At 45.8% G+C, this 17,739-nt stretch overlaps 1 protein-coding gene across 2 annotated transcripts in view; it reads right to left on the bottom strand.

Annotated features, from left to right (window-relative positions):
• Window positions 1–16,902, bottom strand: part of Rptor (regulatory associated protein of MTOR, complex 1) — a 298,474-nt gene extending 281,572 nt beyond the window's left edge. The window contains exon 1 of one of the 2 annotated variants that reach the window (NM_001134499.2): window positions 15,828–16,902. In NM_001134499.2, coding sequence (NP_001127971.2) covers window positions 15,828–15,989 — 162 coding nt within the window. In that variant the 5' untranslated portion in view covers window positions 15,990–16,902. The remainder of the gene's footprint in view (window positions 1–15,827) is intronic. The other variant, XM_039085689.2, reaches the window with a different exon arrangement.
• Between the last annotated feature and the right edge of the window lie 837 nt (window positions 16,903–17,739).

The following is a 17,739-nucleotide window of genomic DNA, read 5'->3' as shown; positions in this document are numbered from 1 at the left end:
AACACAAAACAGGTCAGTGAAATGGGCAAGTTCTTTGGAGGGAGGGGGGGGGGGGTTACAAGCACAAGGTGGCGAGTAAAGAGTAAATCTGAAACTCTGAAACTGTGATGAAGGGTCCAGTTTAGAGCTACCACAGCCCCAGAACGGACCTGAGTCTTAGTAAGGCATAAATAACAATCACTCCTGCTTCACTGCTGACCTGCCAGCTTTATAAAGGACATCCTTTTCCACCATGCCCACTGCCCCATACAGGCCCTCTCTAGGAGGAGGTAGAGCATGGACTCTACACCAGCAACTCCTCATCTGGGAACCACGACTTTAATCTGGTATACCAAACCATTGTAAACCTTATTGCTGGAAGCTACTAAGTGAAATGCAGGGCTGCAGAGATGGTTCAGCAGTTGAAAACACTGGCTGCTGGGGCTGGGGATTTAGCTCAGTGGTAGAGTGCTTACCTAGGAAGCACAAGGCCCTGGGTTCGGTCCCCAGCTCCGAAAAAAAGAACTAAAAAAAAAAAAAAAAAAAAGAAAGAAAACACTGGCTGCCATGGCAGAGGACCTGGCTCAGTTCTCAGCACCAACACAGATAGCAGCTCACAGTGTCTCTAACTCCAGTTCCAGGGAATTCAACACTCTCTTTTGCCTCCACAGACACACATGGTGCACATGCATACAAACAAACACTTAAACACATAAAATTGAAGTCCACTGTAGCTTCTTAGAGAATGACCTATAATATACCGAATAGTAAGCAATGTGAGCTGCTTTTAATCCAATCAAAAACGGATTAGAAAAACAATGGAGCAGAGGACATATAATCCCAGTACTTGGGAGGCTAATGCAGGAGACAATCATGAATTCAAAGACAGTTTAGACTACACAGCAAGATCCTATCTCAAAAGAACCAAAAGAAAACATTAGAAAAGAGAGAAAGAGGGAGGAGAGGGGAAGAGAGCAGAGGTGGCAAGAGAAGGCAGAAGAAAGCAGAATCCAGGCATTCTCAGTCAAACAGAAGTTGGGGGAGGACCCAACTTCTGCTTAAGTTCTTCAGACCGAAGGACGATGCTACTTCAAATTCAGCTACACAAAGAGAAGAAAACTGAAAACAGAACTACACAGGACTACAGAGAACTACACAGAACTACACAGAACTACACAGGAAATATAAAAAGCACTTTCTGATTCCTAAATGTGTTTAAAAATAATCAACTGTTTAATAATAAAATAACAGGAGTAGTGTAGGGCTTAAAACATACGCAGTTAAAACAAAAAACATTCACAGCATCAACAGCAGAAAGACTGAGGCCCAGAAGCTTGTCTCTTCCCAGCTCTCGGGTCCCTGAGTGTCACAGTAGCAACCTCAGCAGGACACCGGGCTAAGTGAAAGATACAGTGTCATAAACCTGAGACAGTTAGGAAGTAACAGAGGACCTGATATAAGGTAACCTTTTCTTTTACAACTAATCTATAGTTAAGATAACCCCGGGGGCTAGGATGTGAGGGAAAAACACTCAAGTCTGCTGGGTTTGTCCTATGCTTAAAGACAAAACAAAACAAAACAAACTTCCATTACAGGAAAACATAAACAAAAACACCACACCTACTATTCTCTCGCCTCCATCTCCCACCCTACCCACCTCTCTGTCCACACACTCCTCCATCGGCAAACACACCTCCTAAGAGGCCCAACAGAAGCAGTACATCAGTCTCTTCTGAGTCGTTTGATTTAGCTAACAGTCTGCTTTGGGGATTCCTGTGACAGCATATGGGACATACATCCCTCCCTGTCCGCAGCACTGCTCTGTGGTCACATCATGCCTTCTCTGCAACAGGGAAGCGGGTTATTGGAATTCATCAAAGAACAAGTGCAGAGGAGGAGTACTATGGTAGACAGTCCTACAAAGGCCAGGGGTTCTTAAGCTCATTCCTCCTCGACTTTAAAATTGCTCACAATTGTATTAAGACAATTGCATCAAGTCATTCCACTTATGAAAGCATTCATACTACTTTCAAAATACATCTCTATACATACGTCGCCTAATAAAGGAAAATCATCCACAGAATCAACTATAATCTACTTGGCATAAAATTCTTCCCCATCAGAGACAATCTAACTGAACTGTCTCAAATATGTAACTAAGTAAAAATTATCATTAACTCCCAGTAATAAACAGATTACCAAGCAGTTTGCTACTGGAAGCTAGGAAGGGCTGACATTAGCATGGCCCTACTGTATCTATCACACAGACAGTGTGGAGCTTATTCCACAGATTCACTAACAAGGAGCTAACTGCAGCCCGGCTCAGCAAGACCCAATGTCCTAGGGATTTGGGCCAAGGGAATTAAGTGAGCTCCAAGCCCACCATGGCCTCCCCAGCTATAGCATGGCGCAGACACAGCAACACATCACCACCGCCAATTTGACTGGATCTGGAATCAGCAGGGGACACTCTTCTATGAGTATACATGAGGGGTTAGAGAGGTTTTATTGGGAAAAGACCAGTTTTGATTGTGTTCAGCACTGTCCTATGAGTCAGAAAGAAAACAGAAACACATTCGGTCTCTCTGCTTCCTGACTAGAGACAATGGACCAGCCGCCTCCCACTTAGCAGCCATGCCCTCCCCACTATGACTGTGCCCTCGAACTGTGTGTGTGCCTTCAACCTGTGAGCCAAAATAGAACTTTGCCTCCTTCAGTTGCTTTTTCAGCTATTTGGTCACTGTGATGAGAAAGCTAACTTACACAGCCGCTGACCACATGGACATTACCTCATCACCGTCCCCAGTGAAGCCAAGGAGAGAGAGGCTCAAAGACTATGAATGGAACCAAAACTCTGGAACTTGGTAACAAGGTATTGGACTCTGTTTTTATTGTTGTTGTGTTGTTGTTTGTTTCTTGGTTTGTTTTTTTTTTTTTTTTTGTTATTAAAGGAATTGTTGTAAAGGGTTATCAATGAGCCCAGCAATCAGGGTGAGAAAACAAAAAACCAAATCTAGCCAGACCCAATTGTAGCATCTAGAGGTCAGTACCAGCCTCAGCTTCCAGGATGGCATCCTAGTACACAGAAGGCTCTTGATGAGATGAGCTGAATTGACCATTCTAAATGTCAACTGTGTGAGAACTTACTGCCACTTTTCTGCACAGCACCCCTAGCCATTCTGCCTAAGCACAAATTCTCCTCTTACCCTAGAGCCACCTACAGCTAACACAGGACAGGGCAGACTCCCGCACAATAGGTCAGCCCCATTCAAATGCCCAGGGTGCAGGGTGCTGCTGTCACTATCATGTCACTCAGCAGCAGGTGAAGAACACAAGCTCTGGGCTTCTACCTGGTTTATGATGAGCATGCCCTTCTAGGGACATCTTGAAGAAGGTAGATGGTCCTCAAGGCCACACAGTGCTAGGCTCGAGGCCACACGGAATATGGAGATGGTACAGCGTGCTTATAAACGATGACTTCTCATAAATTCTGACCAACCTCTATACTCATGTTTTAATAGCATAAGCTTATAGTTCTAATTTATGTGTTCCACTGTATGTGTTTGCTCAAAAAACAAGGCCAATAGCCTAAGTCAGTTCAGTAAATAAAACAAGCACTTTCCTCACAAGCCTGAGGCCTGAATTCAGACCCCCGAACCCACATAAATAAGCAAGGTGTGGCTGCATACTTGGAACCTCAGCCTAGGAAGGCAGACAGTTAAATCCTAGGAGCTCCGTGCCCAGCCAGCCAAGCCAATCAGTGAACTCCAGGTTCTGAGAGAGCCTGTCTCAAAAGACAAGGCAAAGAGCAATAGTGGGCACCAATGTCAACCTCTAACCTAGACATATGGTAAGAGCAGCTCCTGAGTATATGTCCTCTTGAGTATGTCCTACTAAGTATATGGACTGTCCTCCTGAGTATATGTCCTCCTGAGTATATGTCCTCCTGAGTATATGTCCTCCTGAGTATATGTCCTCTTGAGTATATGTCCTTGAGTATATGGACTGTCCTCCTGAGTAAGCTTGCTGGGGTCTTCCAGACTCTCCACTCTAGATCTAGGCAAATGATGAATGGCAGCCAGGAGCCAGTCCTCACTAGTAGCAGGAAGGGCAGACTGTACTCTGAGGTACTGAGGAGCATAGGAGGTATCTGAACAGTCATAGCGGTCGATATAAAATAAACACCGGCAGACACAGACCTCTATTTGCACACCCAACACCTACCTCTTGGCTTCTGAATTCCATTCTAACAGAAACCAGGGCCTTAGGAAAAGAAGGGGCTTCCAAGACTGAGCAGGGTGAGGACAGAACCTGCTGCTGTGCAGGCGAGGAAAGAAGGCTCCGCACTGGTCAGAAAAGCAGCAAAGGAACAATGTGAGACAAGCAAGGCAGAGCAACACCATCAGCCTCTACCATGTGCGCAGAGAAAGGCTCACCTCCACCCAAACACGGAGCCTCTCGTTGAACACAAGGAGACATGGACAAAGTGAAGACACTAAAATGCAGTCTTTAGAAATGTCACGGGGTTGGGGATTTAGCTCAGCGGTAAAGCCCTTGCCTAGGGAGCACAAGGCCCTGGGTTCGGTCCCCAGCTCCGGAAAAAAAAAAAAAAAAAAAAAAAAGAAATGTCACACAGTCCACAAGTTCACAGACAGACAGTGCAGCAGCCAAGGCACGGGCAGACACAGTTGGTCCTCAGGGGCCTGAGGCTGGAGAAGCAGGAGGATAGCTTCAGTAACCAGCCTGGGCACACAACAGTAAAGACAAGTGCACAGAGGGAGAGACCAGCAGAGGTTCCAAGAACTGAAGTCATCAATCAGCACTGCTGTCAGCTGCAGAGAGGAACAAACTGCCCTGAGGTGGGTGTTGGAGACTGCACAACACCGAGGTTTGGATCCTCAGGGCCTTCCAAGCTCGCCTGTTAAAGACTTGGTCCTCCACGTGGTGCTTTGGGAAGAACCTAATGAGAGCTCTTCTGCTTAGCGGGGGTACAGCCTTGTACTTGCAGGGTAGCAGACCTCAGACCCTATGCCCTCACTTCGTGGACTAGAAGGGAACAAATTTGCCTGCAATGTGTGTTCCAGCCATGTGCTACTGTCCTGTCACAGCCTCAGAACAAGGGTGCTGTGGATGTCAGCCTGAGAGGTCAGAGCCATGAGCCAAAAGAAATCCTTTCTCTTCCCTAAATTACTGTTTCAGATGTTTACTACAGTAATTAAAGTTAATCACACATAACAATGTAGAAGTTCTTAACGGCACTGTGTGTCTAGACATAGCTAAAATCTTTTTTTTTAAAGGTTTTATTTCTTTTTATGTGTACACTGTAGCTGTCCTCAGACACACCAGAAGAGGGTGTCGGATCCCATTACAGATGGTTGTGAGCCACCATGTGGTTGCTGGGATTTGAACTCAGGACCTCTGGAAGAGCAGTCAGTCCTCTTAACCACTGAGCCATCTCTCCAGCCCCATAGCTAAAATCTTAACACAGTTTTAAAAAGACAGACAGATGGATGGACGGACAGACAGGCAGACAAGAAAAGAAAAGAGTGATGCAGTCTTGAACTCCCTCACTCTGTAAACTTGCCTGGAGAGGGGAGGGGCATAAATTGCTAATAAAAGTAAATCCTGGGACAAGCCAGAGACATCTGGAGGTGAACTGTGAGTGCATGCTATGTACTGCTTACTTTCTACTGCTGTCATAGAATACCAAGACCAGGACAACTTAGCCCACTTCAGGGCCATACCTCCTCTGGCAAGGCCACACCTCCTAATGCTTTCCAAACTGGTCCACCAACTGGGGACCATAAAACATAGAAGGCTACAAAGGCCACTGTCACTGAAGCCATTACATGGTAGCATTTAAATATCTGTGACAAATGTCCTGAGTTTTGCAACTACACTACGGTTACACAAGAGCATCCCTGTTCTTTGGACACACATAGAGTAAAGCAGACGGCACTATCAACCGGCCCTTCAATGACGCAGGGCACCAAGTATGTGCCCACAGGTGAGCAGAACCCCTAGGTACAAGGGAAAAGAAGTAACAGCCCAGAGTCTGAGGTAAGAATATACAAGTTCACTCATTGTGGACTTCTCTAGAAAATACAAAATGCCATTAGCTGAGAACTGCGACCCATCTGAAAGAGGTGCTGATGTCTGGGTAAAATTAACCCTGCTAACAGGGGCCTCCTGTGAGCTGCTTCCTCTTCCAACTCTAAAGGAGTTCTCAGCAGTCACACCACCCAGCTCCTGGCAGGTTCAAGGCTTAAGAACATGTTACAGCATTAACATACAGTGCCAAATAGTTACTAAAATGGCATTTCCACTTAATTACTTCGACTTTTAAAAGATGACAATTTTTTGCTCTACTGAAACAAGTATCACTTGCCAACAAAACCCTTCCTAATGTCTGGAAGAGCAGGAGGGCGGGTGGACAGCCTGGGGCTCTTCGTCCACATGGGAGCCTCGTGCTGTCCTCCTGTCCTCTGGTTCAGAACTGGACCAGGTGATAATGAGGAGGAAATGCTTCAACCCATTTTGGGACTCTTTCACATCACGCTGTTGAAAATAAGCACGGCACTTTTTTTAAGCAGACTTTTTTTAACTCCAGTGGATGATACTCTGACTCCTGAGACTCACATGAGACACTTGGGGCAATCTCATGAGCTTCTAGGGCCAAGAAGAGAGGACCAACTGTAGACAGCAGCACAGACAGACTCCTGGACTCTACCTTCCTTGGGTTAGCTGAAGTCTGTCTCCTCCACTCTGCTGTAATTACTTCGTTTTCCACCCATAAGGACTCAGCCCTCAGTCTCACTTGGTTTATCACTAGTCCCCCACAGGGCCCTCCACCCCCGCTGTCGCCTTCCTGAGTCCTTTATTCCCACCCTCAGCCACAGATCTGGGTTTGACATTCCCCAGCTCCAGGTAAGAGCAGCTGAATTCAATGGTGGTCAGTGTGAAAGGTTCCTGTTTCATACACAGGACTCAGTACAGGTGACATATCTGATATGGAATCCTGGCAACAGCATCACTCTCACCTACGGTGTCAGAACCAGCTGCTTTTCTAGCACAGGCAGCAAAGCCCAGAGGGCAGAATACAGCTCAAGTGAACACTCAACCCTTCTGAGTGACTCAAGACAGCCAACAGTTCCTCCTGCACACAAAGGTCGCCTGGGCTCTCCTCACAGAACAAGATCTTCCTGAACAAGTAAACGCTGCTGTGTAACACTCACATGCACACGCATACGCACATGCACAAGCACATGCACACGCGCACATGAAAGCAGGTAAGCCCAGAGCTACTGAAAGAGGCCGTAGTGTTCACTATATGCCAGGCAGTAGCTGCTCAAGCACATGTGTTTCACAGGCACACCTCAGCTCCAATTCAGATGCCAAAGGACCCCAAATGTTCCTTGTATGAAGATGCTAGAATGATAGCTGGGCAGCAGATCAGGTACATCTCTGCATTTGAGGCCAGCCTGGTCTACAGAGTGAGTTCCAGGACAGTCAGTGAAACCCTGTCTTGAAAGATAGATAGATAGATAGATAGATAGATAGATAGATAGACAGACAGACAGACAATAGATACATACATACATACATACATACATACATACATACATACATACATACATAGAAAGAGAGAAAAAAAGACAAACATGATATTAGAATGAGTAGCACAGGCTAGGTACTCTTCTGGTGAATCCCTCTACTGACAGATGAGTCATCACCTGACCTCCCCAGTTCTCCTCAGACTTTTGCCAGCAGCCCCCTTTAGGCTTTAAGAGCCCCTGAGTCCCCAAAGACATTTTTTTAATGAGTTACATTTATCAACACTTTCTATATTAAAGGGCAAAGCATTTTAAAATGTAATATATTATGAACCAATTTAAAAGTTATTATAAACTCATTATTTATTCAAACAAGTAACATTTCTATGAAAAATAAGTACATTTTCAAAACTGCTGGTGGGACAAGTGGTTGTGTTCTACATCCTTGTAAGTCTCTTTACAATGCAGCTTCAGAGAGGACAGACGCATTCTAAAATGTGTGTCAACATATTTCCCAGAAGAAGACCTACAGCCAGAAGGGCAGGAGAATCCAAACACTCCAGGAGCGAGCAAACATCGGTTCACTAAGTGGCACTCTGAAGTGCTGACTCCCTCTGAACACTACAGTCTCTGTGGCTGTGAAGACACTTCACACAACACCCCACACTCAAGTGCTACTGGCTTATTGGTCCACCAGATAATAATACGTTCCAAATATGGACACACTCTATTCTACAGTAGCCAAATATTAAAAAAATAAAAACAAGCCATCAAAATGTTCCCATCATGCTCTTGTCAGAGAAGTCTGTGAGGATCTGTCAACTGCCCAGAGGCTTCGAAATTCGAATCTTCATTTGAAAGCTCCAATCTCATCCCTGGCAGCAAACACTATCAGATATTTTCCTTAAAATGGCAGCTCACTTGGTTCATCTTCAAGAATGTGTGTGTGTGTGTGTGTGTGTGTGTGTGTGTGTGTGTGTGTGTGTGTGTGTGTGTGTACACACCCAGGCCTAATGCCCAAAAAGATCCTGTCAGCCTTCCCTTGAGGCAGTGTTCACAGACTCAGTAGCTGGCCCCTCCCCAACACGAGGGAGGAGGAGAGCTACATTCCCCACCACAAGGCAGACCAGAAAGACAGAAAAAGTCTTGGGGACATGAGAAAGGGAAAGGGAATCCTCATTCAGGAATCTGGCTGAAGTCTCCTACTAGAAAGAATTTCAGCATAATTAACTCCTTGCAGCCCTTCTCCCTTCCCAGCTATAAAAACCTGCAATTTTCTAGGAATCTTATCAGAAATCCCACTTCCAAGGGAAGGATACAAACTGCGTTCCTTGTGTAAGCCTAACAACACCTGGTATTGCCATATCAGACCAATTCTACTAAGACATCTCCAAGGGAGATAACCTGAGAGCCACCATGGTGGATGGCTACTGCTAACAATGATTGTGACTCCGACATACCTCACCTGAGGATGACTGCCTTTCTCCAACTCTTCTTTGAGAGGCGTGGCCGTGTTCTCAGGTATACCTCACTTTTTCCTGAGCTCCTCTTTATCTTAACTCCATGCTTAAACTTACATTAAGATCTATTCAGGGGTTGGGGATTTAGCTCAGTGGTAAAGCGCTTGCCTAGGAAGCGCAAAGCCCTGGGTTTGGTCCCCAGCTCCGAAAAAAAGAACCAAAAAAAAAAAAAAAAAAAAAGATCTATTCAGTAAGATCAACTCTACTCCATCATACTGTCTAATCCCAAAATTCTTTTCAATGAAATTTTTTTCAGCATGGAAGCCATAAATCCAAGTCTAGCCTGAGTCGAGGTTAGAGAAAGTCCTTAGGCTACTTAAAGTGACAGGTTGAGCTGTCTCTGTTCACTCACCACTGACAGCTGACAGCCCACAGCCAATAGGCCACTCCTAAAGAGCCACCAACCACCTGGCTACCAGTACCCCTTATAGCCACAGACTACACACACACATGGCCACTGGGCCCCTCCTTTTTTGGACATAGGGTCCATCTCCACCTGGTCATCCACACAGCCATCTCCACACGCCGCCAGCCACACCCCACTATGGCCACTGGGCCTCTCCTCCAAGTAGCCACTGGTCTAGTACAAAGCATAAGAGTTAACGGTTGGGTGGTGGTGGTGAATGACTTTAAGCCCAGTGCCAGGAAGGCAGAGGCAGGCAGATCTCCCTACAGAGCCAGGGCAGCCAGGGGTACACCAAGAAACCCTCTCAAAAAAAAAAAAAAAAAAAAAAAGGAAAGGAAAGGTTAACACACAAAGGCACAGGCTCAAGAACTAAAATTTAATCACATCCCCTGCTTCACCAAGGACCTTCTCAAGTAAGACCAGATTTCTCTGCTTGACAAAGAATTCTAACAGACATGGCCTCCGACTGTCCCATGCTAGGATGACACAGTTGCGACCTCCTTCTCCTCCTCTCCTGCACCACCAGCACCAGCCATCAGCAGGGAGGAAAGATCTATGACATCAGCAGCACCAAGCTGCCCTCGGTGTCTCGTTAGGACCTGCCATGAAACCTGAATAGGGATGTTTTCTTTGAGACAGTGTGGTATGGTGCAGCCTTGCTTTTGTAAAACGAGGACTCTGTTTTTCAGACCTCTTCCTTTCATTGCTGACATGTCACTTGTGGTGGTTTGAAGATGCTTGGCCCAGGGCTCAGTGGTAGAGCACTTGCCTAGCAAGCGCAAGGCCCTGGGTTCGGTCCCCAGCTCTGAAAAAAAGGAAAAAAAAAAAAAAGTGTGGCCTTATTGGAGGAGGTGTGGCCTTGTTAGAGGAAGTGTGTCAATGTGGAGGTGGGCTTTGAGAACCTCCTCCTAACTTCATGGAGACAGTCTGCTCCTGGCTTCCTTTGGAAGAATATGTAGAACTCTCAGCTCCTGCACCATGCCCGCCTGCATGCTGCCATACTTCCCACCATGATGATAATGAACTGAACCTCTGGACCTGTGAGCCAGCCCCAATTAAATATTGCCCTTTATAAGAGTTGCCTTGGTCATGGTGTCTGTTCACAGCAATGGAAACCCTAAGGCATCAATAAGGCATTTACTTAAGGTTCCAGGTCCGTGGAGGTAATGATCCCTAGATAACTTTCAATGCTGTTGAGTCTTAAGAGAGAGATCTATGTGGAAGTTCTTGGTAAACTAGGACATTCTGTTGGGTCCCTAATATTGCCTAGCACTGCTCACAAACTAACTCTCTGCTTTATGATCAAAGTCTGTTTTTATCTGATTGAAGGAGTATGGAGAAGAATATCAGATAAATGGAGACCCCAAATAGCAATGAGTGCCCGGGTCGCTGCTTCAGACTGAGCAGCCCAGAGGCCTCTCTGGGAAGATGACTAAAATCTGAGAACAAGGAAGGGTCAAAGATCAGAGGGAGTATACCCCACGCTTCGCCACTGAAGAAGCAATGAAGCAGGTTCACAGAGATTTTAAGAAGCTGTGTTGTACTGCTCTGCCATTTCAGAACCCAACACAAAGCATCAGGAAGGAAGCAGCAAAGCCTCTGCCTCTGAAGGTCCCTTGACCACTGTGCATGACAAGAGTCAGGGCAGAACGGGCACAAGGATGCTGGGAAACCAGTCAGCACACAACTGTCATCATGCAGACAAGACATAATATGGCTGCCAGACTGGGCAGAAGACCAAGAAGGGTAGTCTGGTGAGGACACACTGGGAGGTGATTCTCAGGTCCTACTCATGCAACTGAAAGAGAGAGAAGTAGACTGTGCACTTGCAGCTTCTGTGCTGGCTGAGTGCTGATGAACACTGAGACCAAGACAGAGCAGTCAATGGCATCTGAGATGGCAAGTTCAGGGAGGTCAGAACTAAAGACAAGACAAGCCATGAGTGTCACTGGCATGTGACAGAACTGAAACCACAAATCAGACAAGATTAGTTCACAACAAGCCACATCCCTGGGCACTCCCCACCTAGGTGCCAAGCAGCAAAAGAGTCTGAGAAGCAGCCAACAGCAATTAGAAAGGACACTCAAGCTTCATGAGGACCCAAGGCAAGTGAAGAACTGCACAGAGGGGCCAGCTGCATCGAACGCTAAGCGGTCAAACGAATGGAGGATGGAAAAGGACATTTGACCTTCGGATTCATAATACAGGATGAGCACACACAGCAACCCCCGTGTGGTGAAACAGAGCCTAACTGGAGTGCTCTGGGGAGGATACAAGGTGAGGCAGAGGGAACCACCAGGAACCAGGACGTACTCCGGCCACTCCAAAGACATACATCTACATATTAATGGCCCAACACACATACGTTAGACAGCAGTGTGTCTATCAAGAGTCCCAGGTACATTAGATGGTGTGTCTTTCGATAGTCTACACACACAGCATGGCAACTGCTTTTCCTTTCCTTTTCTTAAAGGAAAGATCTCACTCAGAATCCAGCTGACTTGAAATCCAATCACTCATTTGTGTAACCCAGGCTGGCCATGAACACACACTCCTCACACACTCACACTCCCTGGTACCTCTCTCAAGACACCAGTTCTCGGGGTTGGGGATTTAGCTCAGTGGTAGAGTGCTTGCCTAGGAAGCGCAAGGCCCTGGGTTCGGTCCCCAGCTCCGGAAAAAAAAGAACCAAAAAAAAAAAAAAAAAAAGACACCAGTTCTCAGACTTCCCGGGCTCCACCCACATACACACAGGCAAAAGACTAAGGGGCCCTACCTGACCACTTTCCAGTGGGAAAAAGAATGCTGTAAGAACTGTTAAGTACAGCAGGAAAACACAGATGGGGGAGATGGGTGCACACCTCCTCTGCCACCGGCCCATGAAGAATCTATGTTGTACTCTAATTCCTATGTGTGTTTAGTCACTGGACAACTGTATTCCCCAATACTGATACATACATGCATCATTCCCCATACGTAGAAATAATCAAAAGACAATCTAACTAAAAGCAACTTAGTAATTAAAATGTTAAAAGGTGGGCTGGAGAGACAGCCCAGCAATTAAAAGCACTGACTGCGGGGTTGGGGATTTAGCTCAGCGGTAGAGCTAGAGCGCTTGCCTAGCGAGCGAAAGGCCCTGGGTTTGGTCCCCAGCTCTGAAAAAAAAGCACTGACTGCTCTTCCAGAGGTCCTAAGTTCAATTCCCAGCAACCACATGGTGGCTCACAACCATCTGTAATGGGATCTGATGCCCTCTTCTGGTGTGTCTGAAGACAGCTACCATGTACTCATATACATGAAATAAAAATAAATCTTTTTTAAAACATGTTAACAGGCACTTAGAAAACACATCTGAGTGAAAACAAGGGGTACAAGAACCAGAACTGGGACTGAGGGTGGGCATGCACTGTGGCTGGATGGCGAAAACCTCCTGAGAGTTGTCAGTCAACTCTGGTGACGCAATTTTAGAAATCGGTAACAAGAATACTAGATAGAACACTAATAAGTAATTATAAATAAAATACATTTTAAAAATAAGTTAATATGCTGCATGATAGTAGCACATGTCTTCAATCCCAGTACTTTGGAGTTTGAGGCCAGCCTGGTCTACAAAGTGAGTTCCAGGTCAGCCAGGTATATACATAGTAAAACCTGTCTCAAAAAACAAAATAAAAAATTAATTAATTAAAGCACACAGAGCTGCACTCATTCTTAGGAAAATGCAAGACCAGGCTCTCAGAAGGCCCCCCACACACAGTGGGACAGACTAGGACTTGCTAGAGTGACAGCCATCACTGCCAGGTCACACATGGAGAATTAACTGGCCAAATCCTTCCCCTGGGAATATACAGAGAAACCCTGTCTCACATCATTATCATCACCACCACCACCACCCTCCCCAAACAGAAACTCTCTACTTTCCCAAAGAGAGCATGCAGGAGAGCTCACTAAGGTTCAATTGCTTCATCCCCTGCTGTGGCCTGCACATCCTCCCAGAAAAGCTATCAGATACTGAGTCACATAACCTGCTGCGTTTGTCTGCACTTGAATCACTCATCTGAAATCTGGCCAGTTTCATTCATTCATGCTACCCTCCACTCTTGTCATCATTTGATTCTGCAGTCTCCACTCAGGAAAGGTGTGCCCAGAGGGTCCCTCGAAAGCTACCTGAGAAAGAGAGTCTACATAGACTCAGAGACAAGAAAGTCTCACAAACTTACTGAAGATGTTAAGTGATTTTCTTCTTCATTGAACAATTCAACAAGAGGCAGCAAACTTTGTTCCCTGATTTTCTAAATAGCAAATCAGGGGTTAATAAGATTCTGAGAACTTCCATTTTTTATTTTTCTTCCACTCACCTCACCCCACAGGAAGGGTTTCTTCTGTGTGACCCTGACTGTCCTGGAACTTACTCTGTGGACCAGAATGACCTCAATCAAACTCACAGAGATCCGCCTGCCTCTGCCTCCCAAGCACTGGGACTAAAGGTGTGTGACACCATCTCTCAGCAAAAAGGAAGGATCAGAAGAAAAAGGGGGGGAAAAAACACTTTAATAATAAGGCTGGAGATGTATCTCAGTTTGTATGGTGTTGCTTAGCATGCACGAACTCTGAGTGTGGCCCCTAGGACCATTTAGAGGTAGATACAGTGGTACACATCTGTAATCCTAACACTTGGGAGGTGGATGAACCAGGCCAAGGCCATTCTGACTAAACACCAAGCTGGCCTGCACTACATAAAGCCCTGTCTCCAAAGAGAGAAACATTTTAAATTAAAAGTTCAAAAGATATCCATTGATGTGATTTCAATAGTTTGAGTACAGGTTTGGATAGCAAAAGGAACCACATTCTGGGTTCAGTCCCCAGCTCCGAAAAAAAGAAAAAAAAAAAAAAAAGGAACCACATTCAAAAGGAGGAAAAAAAAATTTTAAATAAAAACTGGACAAAATAGGACTGGGGAGGGGGGAAAGGGAGAGAGTTGCTATATATAAACATTACAACCAAAAAGAAAATGTTATTTTGTTAGTACTAGACATGTCTATAAAACAGACATTATGCAGTCTCTCTCAACCATCAGTTCTATAACTTATATTGCTTCTATTCTTCTTGTTTAAGACAGGGTCTGCACTTTGTAGTCCAGGCTGGCCTTGACTTGTGATTCTCCTGCTTTAAGCTCCAGAGTGTTGGGATTACAGGACTGACTGACCTTTGCCCAACCTAAACTGCTTTTCACTGAAGGAAATTTTCATAACTTTAATCCCAGCACTCAGTAGGCAAAGGCAGGCAGATCTCTGAGTTCAAGGCCAACCTAGTCTACAGATTGAGTTTCTCGACAGCCAGGGATGTTACAGAGAAACCCTGTCTCAAACAACAACAACATCAGCAACAAAAATTGATAGCCTTGTAAAATTTACCCAAACTGAAACACTGGTCCCTGCTAGAACTACATTGAGTATTCATCAATATACACCTTTTTAAAACAACTGTCTCAAGTAAAAGCATATCAACTATAACAAATGACACATTATAACACCAACTTCCTCTTTTATACTGAAAAGTTCACACAAATGTACAAAGTCAGGAAGGAGAAAACAACTAAGCACTCAAAGGATGAGTGTGCAGACAAGAGACAGTACTCCCCTTTTGCTAGATCAGGAACTGACCGCTACATCTGGCTGTTTTCTTTGCTACAACTACTCATGACACTCCACCGGCAGGAGAACGGCCTAAAACCTGAACCCAGGTTCCAACCCATCATACCCCATGCTCCCAAATTTCCCACTGAGGAAATATCTCCAGGTTACAGCGACCAGAAGTCACATACTAGGGGAGTCAGCCTCCCACGGAAGATGTTCAAAGGACTGGGATGAAACTTGCTGCAACTTTAAAATAACTTTGCCTTAATTTGTTATTGGCTAAACATTTCAAGTAATCGTTTCCCAACATACTGTACCAGACACCTGTACTTCAACCTGGTTATTTGGAAAAAAAAAAAAACAAAAAACAAAAAAACAGCAGATACAAAAATAGACTAAGCACGACGTTAAGTGTTATTTCCAAAATTGTCTTTTCTCTAAATGCTACTAAGTGTATTAAAAGGCACATAAATATCTGTGGAACAACAGTTCCTAATTTGCTTTTTCCACCCTCTGAATTAAAACTCTTTTGAATTAACACTACCCAGTGAGTATCGACTAGCCCTACCCACTTTCAACCAAAACCAGAGTCTGGAATAACTTTTAGTTTTTAATTAACGTGCAACATGTGGCTTCAAAATACCAGCATTCTTCTAGGAGAGGCTGTTCTTGCTCAGAACTTTCTTAGTTGGAAAACTATGAACTCAAAAAGATGCCATGAGAATCTACTTACCCGATCCTTCATTCTCCAGCTCTGTGCTAAAGATTTGGAGCCTTCAATTTTCTCACAATGTCTCTTTTTCATAAACGCCAAAGGCAAGTTCCAATCTGTAAGGTCTGCCTCATCTTCCTCCCCGAGTCCCATAAGAGGCGACTGCAGCATCTCCGACTCCATCAGGGGAGGAGGGGGAGGGGGAGTCCTTGGCAGCAAGCGCTCGAGAACCTCCAGCCTTAAAAACTAGTGTGTACCAGAACTGGTAAAAGGAAATACAGGAAAGCGGGAAGTTGGGAATAGAGATGACGGCAGAGTGCACGAAGGTCCTTATTCAGGTAAAAACTCGGAGATCTTTATCTCGAACTCTGAGCGGGAAGTCGGAGAGGGCGGGGTGGGGTGGGGTGAAGAATCGGTGGGTAACCAACCCCGCAGCCCCAGGAGCTGCGCCGACACTCGCGCCCAGTCGCAAGCCACCCGCAGCCCAGGAGGTCGTCTGGAGGACTGCAAGCCGGACTGTCAGAGGCGGGAAAGACTTCAGGCCCGGGGATGACCCTGCTCTCGGCCTCCAACGCCTCAGTGGATCCCAGGGCAGGCAGGCCGTCCCGCTCGCAGTGCGGGTTCTCTGATTGCGCTGGCTCGGCTGAGGCGTCAGGGGATCGCGCTCAGGGGGCTTCGGGGCTCGTCCAGCGGCTCTCAGCCCTGCGGGTCCCGCACTCGCCTGAGGGGCTGCAACCTGAGCCAGGACCGGCCCATCGTGCCCGTCCGCAGTCGGCTCCTCAGCCCCGGGTCCGCGCGGCCTGGCCGGTGCTGGCCTTCGGCTTCGTGGCTCTCTCCTGCCCGGGAACGAGTCCTGATACACGCGCGACACGGGCCAGCGGACCACACGGGAATACTGGGCTTATTAGGTCAGGGGAGTTTTGCCCTCTGCTCTGGAGCCACAGTGAAAACTCCTCTCATCAGCACATCAAGGAGGACGCCATATTACCAAGGCCCAGCATGCACCGCTGTCTACGGTGTGTCCAATAAGCCAAACCTCTTCAAGCGTTCTCACCGCTCTACCCAGGCTAGGGCGGAGAGTTCGGCGTTCCGTCCTCCCCTCCCCCACGCCGTTACCCGGGTTACCAAGTCCTTTCTCCTTAGTTGATCTCCACTAGTAAAGTAGACGTGTTACAAAATCAATCCTGCGATTGAAACCATGTCCGTTCAGTTATTTTTTAAAAGCTTTTTGCTACTACAAACAAAGCTGCGTGCCTTGATATTAAAGGAAAAAAAAAAATCACTTTGTTTCGTCCTGATTTTAAAGGGTGCTATTTAAAAAAAACCTCAGAAAGGACTGTTGTTGATATTAGACACATAACACTATCAGGGCTTTGTTTTTAATATTCCCACTTTTAAAAAGGGAAAGATTTCATCGATTATGAATTAATTTTGTCTGATCTACCTTATTTCCTGAGTATTATACTCTTATTTTGCTACAGCTTCATGTGCAAACGACTAAGGCTGCTGCTGTCTGCCCACGGAAGCAAGCCTCCTGCCCTGCCTTACTTCTCTGTTTCAATTCAGTAAATCTCAGTTATTGACACACCCTGAGAACTGCTTTGGTGCAGTGGGGATATAAAGTAAACGTAACATGTGCCAGCCTTTCATAACCAGGGTGCTAGTGAGACACTCTTAACCTTTAGCTAGATTTCAGGCAGACGAAGGAGCCCATCTTCAGCTTTGGTGTTGGAGGCATCTCTGTTAGAGTCAGTGTTACTAATTTCAAGCTGTATTTTCTCAGCCTTAGGTTCCTGAACCATAAAGTTTGGATAATAATATTAAAGAATATTACTGAAAGGATAAAATTAGCTTGTGAAGATGCCCAGGCCACCCTAAGCTACAAAATAAGACCCTGTCTTTAAAGAAAAAAAAATCCCCTTTAAGAACAGGG

This window comes from Rattus norvegicus, chromosome 10 (assembly GCF_036323735.1).
Source record: "Rattus norvegicus strain BN/NHsdMcwi chromosome 10, GRCr8, whole genome shotgun sequence".
NCBI classification, from domain to species: Eukaryota; Metazoa; Chordata; class Mammalia; order Rodentia; family Muridae; genus Rattus; species Rattus norvegicus.
This window is presented reverse-complemented; position numbering and strand designations above follow the sequence as displayed.